The sequence below is a fragment of the Chenopodium album genome, chromosome 12, assembly GCF_948465745.1.
Source record: "Chenopodium album chromosome 12, dcCheAlbu1.1, whole genome shotgun sequence".
Classification (NCBI taxonomy): domain Eukaryota; kingdom Viridiplantae; phylum Streptophyta; class Magnoliopsida; order Caryophyllales; family Amaranthaceae; genus Chenopodium; species Chenopodium album.
In genome coordinates, this window is record NC_137845.1 from 27,922,325 (window position 1) to 27,934,561 (window position 12,237).

The window sequence follows — 12,237 nt, forward strand, 5'->3', positions numbered from 1 at the left end:
CTCATTGGGTACGCAGATGCTGGATACTTATCGGATCCTCAAAATGCCAAGTCACAAAATGGATATGTGTTCACCTATGGCGGCACTGCAATATCATGGAAATCAACAAAGCAGACATTGATCGCGACATCATCGAATCATGCAGAGTTGATAGCTCTCTATGAAGCAGGATGAGAATGTGTATGGCTGAGGTCGATGATCAGTAATATCCAAAAGGAGTGTGGAATGAACGCAATAACAGAAGACCCAACCATCATATTTGAAGACAATACAGCATGCATTGCTCAAGTAACTGAAGGATATATTAAGGGAGATAAAACAAAACATATTGCCCCAAAACTGTTCTTCACACATGATCTGCAAAAGGACGAGGAAATAGATATCCAGCAAATTCAGTCTTGTGACAATCTTGCCGACCTGTTCACCAAATCACTTCCTTCGAAGAAATTTGAGCAGTTAGTTCACAAAATCGGAATGCGACATCTTTGCGAACTATGCTGAAATCAGGGGGAGTATTATATGTACTGTACTCTTTTTCCCTTCGATCAGGTTTTTATCCTACTGGGTTTTTCCTGACAAGGTTTTTAACAAGACAGTATACCAAAGCATATAATGCAATATCGTTGTACTCTTTTCCTAGCTATGGTTTTTATCCCATAGGGTTTTACTTAGCGAGGTTTTTAATGAGGCAACAAATACGTATAAGTATGGGCATTCAAGGGGGAGTGTTAGAAGATAATGAATGTCAATTATTGATTTGATGTTACAATGCTCATATGAGTCCAAACCCTTGTGAACTCATATGGCTATATGTATGTAATTATTGTACTCCTAATTGAACACTCATGCTATATATAGAGTGTCAAGCAAGTGTAAATGATACAACAAAAAATTTACCGGAGCAACACCACCAATTTCCATCTTCACTGACTCCTCCTTTATTTCTCTAAACAAAACTTTCTATTGGTAAATATTTAACAAGGTAATATTTATATTATTTGAACTCATTATCCCTAATTTTTAATATTTGTTAAAATTTCAAAAATTTACTAATTTTAAAAATACTCATTGAGACGGATCAAACAAAACTCCACTTATTTAAGTTGTAAATTGTCTAGATTTCAAATGGAAATGGCTTTCAAAAATTGAGAGAGTAGATAACAGTTTTCTGGCCAACTTAATCAACCAAGGACACCATTCAGCTTAGAAGAGTGAAAAATAATTGGTACATCAACAGATTCAGCCGTGTTGTTCACACATCTAAAAAATTTCAATAGACCACTATCAACTGCTTTTCATGTATTTTAGAATACAGAAAATTCAGGGTAATTCAATATGCTTCCTATCAATAGAAAAAAATAAAATTATTACAATTCAATATGCTGTCAAAAGAATTACAAGCTACCTGTAATATGACTTCTTATGTACTTCCCTTTCTAAACTCCATGCTACATTTGATATCCACTCCAGCATTTCTTTGCTTCTGTTACGCATAAATGCATAATAATCTTCTATTCTGGTTTTCACATGAAGTATAGAACTTGTCAACTCCATCTACACGCACAGGCATATTGCAGATGTAACTGAGTCGTGAACTCTTGATCAGCAGAGGACTGGCTTTTGATGGTCATCCCAAACTGATAAATTTACAAACCACCTAAACAAATCACTCGACAACACCAGCAAGTTTCCAACAGACCCCAAAACAAAGTAAACCTCCAGCTGAAGAAGTATCAAGCAGCCAAAGCAGAGATGATAAGAGATGCATCACTCGACCGCATATGCAACAGCATTCCAGTTAGTATGAAGTAGGGAAGACTTCTTTACAAAATATTGTGTGTATTTTCCAGGTAAAGTTAAGATATTCGAAGATTCCAAGAGTCTGAAGTCTGAACATTAATTACTCAAAAATGCTTAAATCAGGAAGGTTTTCACCTACGAAGCCTCAGCTTCTACTGTAGAATTCTGTCAGCGAAGTAATTGCTGCTTGAGAAATACTGCATACAGAAGTTCATTCCATGTATCAGGAACACCGGGCAAGCACCAATGACTACAATCTTGCCGATGAATGGGAGCTGGTTTTGGCCCTAGATAGTAAAGTGATGAATGGCCATCTCTTCTCTGTAAAGTCATATAAGTCACATTCAACAAGTTTACTTTAGTCGCATGAGATCTGTTTGTATAATTTGACAGTGCATCATTCAAAATATTATAATGGCCCCAATATTGAGGCTTGTAAGGAGCCGTCAAGTCGGGCATTGTTTCCAAATGACAAGTACCACCAGTTTTCCAGTCGCCGCCACTGTAAGAGATTTATCTCATTAGTATAATTCTTTATTGGTTGCAAAGGCTGTAAAAAGCTTTTGAATATAATAAACTCTAAAAGATACTTTAAGACCTTCGTTTTGACAAGAAATTTACTATAAAGTATCGCCAAACTCAATTTACCAGATAACAAAAAAAAAGGAGCAAGAGAACTTTCAAATGCAATGCTTAACATAGAGTTGATAACAAGATAATGATAAGTTAGGGCCCAACAAATACACAAGCAACATGAAGCAGAAGAAATAAATGAAACTAAAATTAAAGTGCTTGGTTCAAAAGGATCAAATATACAGCAATGTACACCATAGAACTTGGTTTTAAATATCAAAATTTATTTCTAGGTTTGGAGAAAGGAAGTAAAACGCTATAATGCCAAACTGGAAGGTACTAATGGATCTCATGGTATGACATAAGAATCAAGGAAACCACATTAAAATGCAATATATGAGCAAATTATATAAGCGCTAGTACAGGTACTTAATGAAAGTGCAGGTAATGATGCAAGTGATTACTAGTTTCCTTGTCACCTAACAAAGGGAAACTTTTCCTCGTGAAAAAAGGTGTCTCTGCTATCACTAGCTAAGATATAAATGATAAAAATTAAATAAAAAATAATTTACACTACTATAAGAAATAGCCAATCTGACAGATACACAAACATATATAATAGGAACAGACATGTTGATTTTTAATTAGACAGACTGCAAAATATGAAACAAATAAGAAAAAACAATGATAAAACTAGACAATTTTAAGGTTCTATCAAGTATCTCAGAGAAATTAGGCTAAACTTGATCAGTAAGGAGCTTATCCAGGACATGGCCCTTGACAATGACATTCTTCAATCTAAGCACATAATAGTCATCTTTTGTTGTTTGTAAACAAGGCTTCAATGCTGTGTGTGTCCATTTAATCCTTTATGCATGTGTATTCTATCACTAAATTACAGGATTAAAAAATAGAGTTTCTAATCGACTAACGCTCCCTCTGTCTCCAACGAGTATTAAAAGTCTCATTTCACGTATATTTATTTCTCTATTCACTTTTAATCAATCAAACATCACTAACCTCATTTCACGTATATTTATTTCTCTATTCACTTTTAATCAATCAAACATCACTAATTTCTTTTTTTTTTTTTTTTTTTTTTTTATCTTTAATCAACCAAACCCCACCATCTTATATATATATTCACCTTTAATCAACCAAACTCACTATATTTTTAGGAAAATTTATTCTAATAATCCCAACTTTAGTTAATTTACTTTGAATAATCGTAACTTACGATTATCCTAGAATAATCCCAACTTCCATACGCGTTTACTTTCTTCAATCCTGGCAGGTCATCAACATGTTATAACATGTGACCATGTGTCAACACGTGATTGGTCCAAAAAAGTAAAAAAGAAATTGAAAAATAAAAAAAATGACTACAATCACATGTTTTTGGGGGGTTGGGGAAGGGAGAGGGGTCATTTCCGGTGGTTAGGGGCTGGGGAGGGGGTAGGACGGTGAAGGGGGAGGCCACTAGCATTGGTGGTTGGTGGTTTTTTTTTTAGACCAATCACATGTTAACCCATGACAAGCACATATTTTTTTTAAAAAAAAATTAACCTTTTTATCAAGTTACCGGTTTTCGAGGCGGAAGAAAGGCACCCTAAAGATGGGAATATTAAAGTAAATTGACCAAAGTTGGGACTATTAAAATGATATTTTCCTTTTCCTATTCACCTTCTTAAAACATGTGCAATAGGAAAATGCGGCTTTTACACAAGGATGGAGGGAGTAGTGACTACCTATATTACTTGGACAAGGGTATGTGTCTAAGCGTCCAACTCTGCTATTTTTTTAAAAATATACATAAATCTGAACTAATATAGAGTGTTTAAGTGTTATTTCCATGTCCAAATATCAAGGGTCCAACACGAGTACTTAAGGTAAAATGAAGAGTCCGATTAACATAGTCATTAACTCACTATTATCCTCTTCTCTGCCTCCCTCTTTCTTTTTAACCGAAGAAAGAATGATAATTGACTCTTATTCTTTGTCTGAATACTTTGGCTTAAACAATATCGTCTAGGAAAAATTAGAAATAATAATCCCAACTTTCATCAATTTTGGTAGAATAATCCCAACTTTGGATTATACTGGAATAATACAAACTTTGGGGGGTCTTCTTTTTCTTCAATCCCTAACTGGTCAACAAAAATCAATGACCTACTATATAAGGTCACTTGACACGTGTCAAGCCCAAATTGGTCCAAAAATTTAAAAAAAATTTAAAAAAAAAAAAACCAAAAATAAGAAAAACCCAGCCAACCTCCCCTCCCCCACCGTCCCACCCACCACCACTGCCCAGTCCGCCGCCTCTCCCTGTCCGACCGCCGGTCTTCCCATGCCAAACCGCCGCTTTCCCCCTTCCTCGAAATCCCCTCCAACCCCCCTGCGCAACCACCACATAAAACCCTTTTCCCACTCCCGAAAAACCCCAAAAACTCCTCCTCCACCTCAAAACCCTACGGCTAGGGTTTTCGATGGTGGGGGAAGGGTATTTGGGGGTTTTCAAGAGTTGGGGAGAGTTTTAAAGGGAGTTTCGAATGGTGGTGGTGGCTGGAAAAGGAGTTTCGAGTGGTGGTGGTGGCTGGAAAAGGAGTTTCGAGTGGTGGTTGCCGAAGGAAAAGGAGTAGAGGAAGGTGGGTCGCATCACCGGCTTTGGGGGAGGGGGGAATCCGACGTTGGGCGAGCGGAGAAACCGGAGCAGGGGGAGGGGGAGTAGCAGCAGCCGCCGCCTGCATGGTATTGGGTGGCCGGATTATCGGTTTGGCAAGTGTTTTTGTTTAAAAAAAATTGTTTGTTTTTTTTAACCAATTAACTCATGACACGTGTCACTTTTTTAAAAAAAAAATTAACCCATTCAACCGGTATGGGATTGAAGAAAAAGAAGAGCCCCCAAAGTTCGGATCATTCCAGTATAATTCAAAGTTGGGATTATTCTACCTAAATTGATGAAAGTTGAGATTATTATTTCTAATTTTTCCTATCCTATAACTATTTAGGGCAAGGAAGCAAACTTTTGAACCTCCCAAACCCCTTTCAATGTGTTTCAATGATTCGTTGATTCCTACAAAGCACAGAGTGAAAAAGGAAAATATTTAATTTGGTCACCTTTACACACTACTTTGCAATGCAATTAGATTGGAAGGATCCAATGCTTTCATCTCTTCTTTTACTCATTTCAACAAAGTCTTAGTCTATGGCCTCTACGCTGACTTCTTTTAATGCCAATAATTGGTAATTGACATGCTAATCATGCAACATTAATAAAATCTAACCCCGGGCGAGCTCCAACAATTTTTTTTTTTTAAAAAAAAAAAATAAAGTAGAAATTCCATTTGGCTACAAGTATAAGGCTATGATAAATTGATAAAAGTATTGAGTAACCACTATATTTAATGTTAATTGATATGTAAGTTTAATTCTATTAAGAGGACAACTTGGCCTCTTTTTTTTTAACTCGGAATGAATACACTATTTTCTTAAAAACAAATAAAACTAATTCCAACAACCTCTCTTCTAATAGTTAGCAATTAATATGAATAACACCTTTCTATTTTTAGTCAACCAACTAAGCCTTGTTTTAGAAAATTAGTTAAAGCAGAGATCAACGAGAAGTATTCTAAAACACAGCAACTACCATTTCTACCCCTTTGCTTTTTCCCCTGCTCCCTCACTTTCTTTTTCTCCTGAGATATAATTTCCCACACAATACAGTCTCTCCCTATTTTCCACCCCAATATAAATATCTCTATAGATATACTACAAAAGTCTGGGATTCAAGTACTTCACAACTAAAATTTGGAGGAGCATGTCTCACATGAGATCATATATGATGCCAGAAATTGCATAGGGATAGGTTGGTCAGCAATAGTTAGCATTTAATTTCTGGAATCCATCTTTATAAAACTGACATACCAGCTATATTATGTTGACCATGAAACCCTGAGCTTCTATAGAGTATTATTTTGTTAGCCATTATCGGAACTAATCTGTACTCGTTGACCTTAATTTTGCTTTTTTGAAAACAGAATTGACAAATGAGCAAAACCTTTATTCATTGCAAGGAAGAATTCTAAATAGTTTCAGTCCCTAAAAGTAATGCATCTCTTCCCAAACACACACACAAAATCTAACCCCAGCAGCAAGGCATTTAGCTAAAATTAATGGGCAATATATATGAAAGAATGCATCCATAATACAGAACCATTACTATGATCACAGCCACAACAGCTATGTTTGTCAAGATAGTTGTCTAGAACTAGGAAATTCGAGATCTCATGAATGTTGATAGTTCACACATCAATCTGACCAATTTCTGACTGCCAATTTTCTCTAGCAAATAGAATTGAGGAATTGGATAGAAGAGAAAGTTATGTTCAACACAAGCTTTTTTGGTATTAAATATAAATATAATGAAAACAAACAAACTAATAGCGCCACTATGTATGTTGTGGTGAACTACAGTAGTAAGCCAAGTAACAATAGCGTATTCAACAGAAGAATATCATCAGATAAACTAATAAACTAGCTTTAGAATCTTAGGACAATTCAGACTATTCATCCATGATAATATCTTTATCTAATTATACATCCTTTCATTCTTAGCATATTATATATGTCCTAAGCATGATTAATGCATTTATAGGCTAGCTCAAGCTAGAAACCAACTTACAAAGCTTTCCAAATGTACAAAAGATCAGAGATATAATGGTTAGATGCCACCATATAGTTCGACAACATTCACATACTCTACTATGAAATTAATGAGTTGTACAATATGAATTAAGAGATGAAAACAGAAGTTGCTAATATATTAAAAGATGCTGCCCAATGGCAGATATTTAAAAAAAAAAAAAAAAAAAAAGAACATAACATACCCTGATGCTTCTAAAAGAGATTCTACGCTAGGGTAGGTTAGGGGCCATGGGTACTTTAATGTTAAAATTTCTTTGGCCCCTAAAGACAAGTAAATTCACACACATTATTGTTTCTCTACATTTTCACTTACTAGCTCACATCGTCTACAGTGTTAAAGAAATTTTCTTACCCCAAGAGAACATGTAATTTGACAAATCTATCAATCCCTTCCAAAATTAAACAAATATATTAATTACTCCTAAACATGATATACATTAGTCGACATGAATCCCTCCAAAACATCACATAAATTATTCAAAATGAAGTAAAAGGAACAAGATATAAGCAAAATCAAACCTGAAGTGCACAGGAGCATAGGATCGAAAGAAAACACTTGTCTTGTTAATGTCTACTTCACTATCTATCCATCCAAAAAGAGTGTCCACTGACCGTCTAAAAGCAGTTTCAACAGTCATATTCATTTTTACAGTATTTCCTTCTTCGAAGTAACAACCGCTGAAGAGTAATGAAACAGATTTTAGCAGGTTATAAAGCGAACAATACACATTGAAAGCATCTAAATAAGATAATAACAGTCACAAACTCACAAACAAAGATAACAAAAGAACCTAATCCTAAGAACTTTAAACTCTGCAAAAGTAAAATAGGGTCTAGGAAAGAAGATGTGGCCAATTGTAAGGGGTCAAGGCAGGGAGAAAAGAAGAAATCTAAGGACATGAATTTTGTTAAAAGACAAATACACAATCAGTTGCTTTGCATAGATCAAAACACTGGAATAACAATATGTCAATATATTAGGTATCATAAGCCTGTGAAACAATAATGTTAAAACTCAAATTTTACATGGTACAAAATTACAAATTAATCACAAATCTGTCAGACTAGATATTTACACAGGTTGCTTTGAGGCGAGGGAGGAACCAAAGCCTACTACATCCTCACACAGTCATTCATCAGACCTACTCAGACCTACGAAAGTCATGGTCTCATGGATGCTAAAACCGGTCAACGTCCAGGGTACACAATCAAGAGATTAAACAACTGCCTAGTAACCAAACGTACAAGATCAAAAACAGTCTGGTGATTAAATTAAAGTAATTACCTAAAAAAATTCCATGGATAAGACAGCCTAAATATCCAACAATACGTGGGATTTTAATAGTGTGATAACTCATTAAGAGCTGAGTCATGAGAGTTATTGTTTGTTCTTTTCTTAAGTAGCAAATTGATAGTAACAGATTACAAATAACAATTCATTATAAAATCCAATAAGCTATCCCAAGTCAGTCTGAAATTTTTAATTGTTCCCTATGAGCTATTTGAAAGAGAGATCACTAGCATTGACTCAGTCAAACAAGGAAACAGACGTATTTACCTCCTAATCGTTTTGTCATAAGTCCACCAATGTCCAGCGTTTAAAATCAACACATCAGCATCTTTCCATTTGCCAGAGCTCCAGTCCAGCTTATCCACTTTCAGAGTGTACCTCACATTAGGTGGAGAACCAGCTGGAGGCCTGCCTTGCACCACTAAGAATGGAGCTCTATAGTATTCAATAGTGCAATTATAATCCCGAAACATAAACACCAAAGCTCCCATGTGCTTCGTTATTGGGTTTCCATTTACTTCATAGATTGAAGACTTATTAGATACTACAGAAGAGAGCATACACATGAGGGATTCCCATTGATTTCTTCCGATTGAGTCACCAACAAATGCAAGCCTCTTGTTCCTAAGTTTTTCTAACATCAATTTCGCATCAAATCTGTAATGTGCAAACCAACAAAAGGCATGGCACGTTAAAAAAGTTATACATTCAATAACATTCATAATACAACAGCAAGCAGATAGCTAGAAACCTCAGTCCTTATAATATACTTCTTGATCATTTATGTTACCTATATAAACAAATACGAAGTATCCAATAACACCTACAAATACGGAAGAAAAGCACCCTAATTACTCTCCATTATTATTTTAATCTCAAAGGGAAGCACATAGGACACAACCGACAGATTTGAAGCATATTCTATTATTCTGTACATCCTGCAAAGAGTTGACCTTCTGTACTAAGTAGTATATTCAAGTCTTCAACATCAAACTATAATCATGCCAACATAACAGCCATCAAAGCCATAAACCCCATTATACAATATGATCACTAAGAACAAATTCATATATTTAAAAAGAAAAAAAATGGAATTTATGGAAAAATGAACTATAATAACATAACCATTGCCATTTTTAGCAAATATGGAATTTTACCAATAAGTAACAATAATGCCAGCTATGAACAACAGTACTCAGTAATATGATAAACACAGAACACTCATGTATGGCTATGTACCTACAAAGAGAGCCACAAAACCAGTAATTTAAACGGGATTCGATCACAGGTCTTGAATACACCCTGAGACTTTACCAACTAAACTAACTGACATCCAATTGCGTAATATAATTATAATATGTCAAATCATAACAAAAAAATTTACCTGGGCATATTGCATTTGTTGGGTTGCCATCTCCATTTAGTATAGAAATTATCAGGTCTGCCATTTTCAGAACACTTAAAACCTCCATCAACAAACAAACAATCTGTGGAATTATAAAGAGGATAACTCTCATCCCAAACCCATTTTCCATCAAAATAATCACAATCTTTTTCACTACTTTTCTCAACAAATCCAAAATCCCCATTACTACTGAGATTATACCCATACCACCACGTGACTGCAGCACGTGATCTAAGCCCATTTCCACCATTTCCAATACTATTATCAAAGTAAAACATTGAACAAAATAAACACAAAGTTAACACCAAAAACCCCAGAATTGTTAATGAAAGTTCTAGTGGATTTAATCTATTAAATTTCTTGAAGAAATCAAGCTGATTCATGGCTCTTCCTTAATTTTTGTGCAAAATTATGAGTTTAAAAAAACAAAAACTTGCAAATTTTTGTAAAGGGTATAACTATACCAATATTGGGTATCACTAAAATATCATAGAAAAATTCAAATATTTGAATCCATGACTAATTTTCAGTTTAAAAAAAAAAAATTAAAATTTTTAAATGGGTATAAATTTTTTAAAATGGGTACATAAATACTAAAAATGGGTGTTTAAAAAGTAAAAATTGAAGCTTTTTGTGAGTGATTAAATGCTCCAACGAAGCAAAAATTAAAGCAGACAAAATGGGTGTTAAAAGAAGTAATGATAAAATGGACAAGAGTCCAAAAGTATTGAGGAGAGAGAAAAGGGGAGGCAATGCATCCAAAGCATTAACGAAGTGATGAATATAATGTGATGAAAGAAGGATTAATTATTTAATTAATTATCCGTCAAAAAAAAATTTTATTTAATTAATATAAAATTTTGTAATTAATCAATTAGAAATAGAAGTCGTGGTCTTGACGGTGAGAGAAGTTTGGGAAGTGGGGACAGCTTGGAAGTAGGGAAGAGATTAAGGAAATAATATAATATTATTACGGCAGATAATGACATGATTAATAATAAAATGAAATGAAGTTTCCTACAATAATCATATTCATAATAATCTTTTTTGATATAAAATATATGTCCAAGGACAAATGAATCGTGTTTGATATAATTGGGATGTCTTTTTAGATTTCTAGATTTTCTACTAATATAATGAATTTTGTATCTTTGGGAATAAATTTGATTGTGTTTTTTATTTTTTCCTGATCTATTATTACTCAAGTTGCTATTGTTTTTATTTTTTAAATAGGGGGTAAATGAGATAATGTGTGTAAAAAAAATTGTAAAAAGTATGTAAATATATATGTGTGGGAAATGTGTAAAAAAATTGTGAATATTAAAAGTGTTGAAATGTAACTAATAAAGAAAAACGTATAAAATGGCAAACGTAACCATTTTTTTAGAAATATATAGCTTTTTTTTTGGAGGGGATAGAAATATATAACTTAAACTTTGCTTTCCATTTAGGGCCTGTTCACTTCACTTTAATTTAATTTCAGTTCAGTTCAGTTCAGCTCTAATCAGTTCAGTTCAGTTGAGCTCCTAATTTCCTTCTTTCATAAAATATTCATTTCAACTCAGTTCACTTTCAGTTCAGTTTAGTTTAGCTCCAATCAGTTCAGTTCAGCTCCAATCAGTTTAGTTCAGTTCAATTCAGCTCAATTTTTTTTTTTTTTTTTTTTTTTGAGGCATTCAATTCAGCTCAATTCAATAAATGTGAATGGGCCCTTAATTTGTTTGTTTAATTTTACTTTCATTCTCCATTTGTTTACCATTTAAGTTTCCTAATTTAATTTTATAATTTCAAGGTAAGGATATTTTTTACATGTTATTATTATAGATATAATAATTCCCTTGTCAATATTATTATATATCTATAGTACTATATAAAGAGAAAAGACTTTTTGGGTGATAAATTTGGCTTTTCCCAAAATGCCCTTCTCAATCTTTAAAATTACCTCAAATTAAAAATTAAATTTTTTTATTTTTTTTTTACCAAAATAGTTGCTTTGTCAAAAATGTATAACTACTTTTGTAAAAAAAAAAAAAATGCATAACTACTTTTGTAAAAAAAAATAATAAAAAAAAATCGCATAACTGCACTTCCTCGTTAAACATGCAGTTAACTTTAATGGATCAACAAATTGACGGTTATCATATAGCAACACCAAAAATAAATAGAAAAAAAAAATTTCATTTAAGCATATCCACTGCTAACTGCTAAGATATGCATGTTTATCCTAATAATAAAAATTTATACTGTATGTCATTTCTCTATTAAGCATTTGACGGTTTTTTTTTCCTCTAAACAAATCTCTTAGCTTCAATCCTCGAAGACCATAACAGCTCTTTAATTATATTGGATTACTGGCCTTATTAACCTTTCACAAGAAACTTGATTAACCCCGAAAATTTATTATTTCGTTTAATTAATAAACCATTAAAGTCGATTGTCATGTTTATCTTTTATTTAGAAACCA

General features: G+C 33.5%; 1 protein-coding gene across 1 annotated transcript; it reads right to left on the reverse strand.

Annotated features, from left to right (window-relative positions):
- Positions 1 to 1,184: 1,184 nt before the first annotated feature.
- LOC145572255 (protein trichome birefringence-like 10) lies at positions 1,185 to 10,521 on the reverse strand. The gene is made up of 4 exons (XM_081631247.1): positions 9,753 to 10,521; positions 8,636 to 9,025; positions 7,597 to 7,755; positions 1,185 to 2,302 (listed from the first exon to the last, which is right to left on the reverse strand). Exons 1-4 carry the CDS (start codon positions 10,154 to 10,156, stop codon positions 1,969 to 1,971), a joined length of 1,287 nt encoding a protein of 428 aa, XP_081487373.1. The 5' UTR covers positions 10,157 to 10,521; the 3' UTR covers positions 1,185 to 1,968.
- Between the last annotated feature and the right edge of the window lie 1,716 nt (positions 10,522 to 12,237).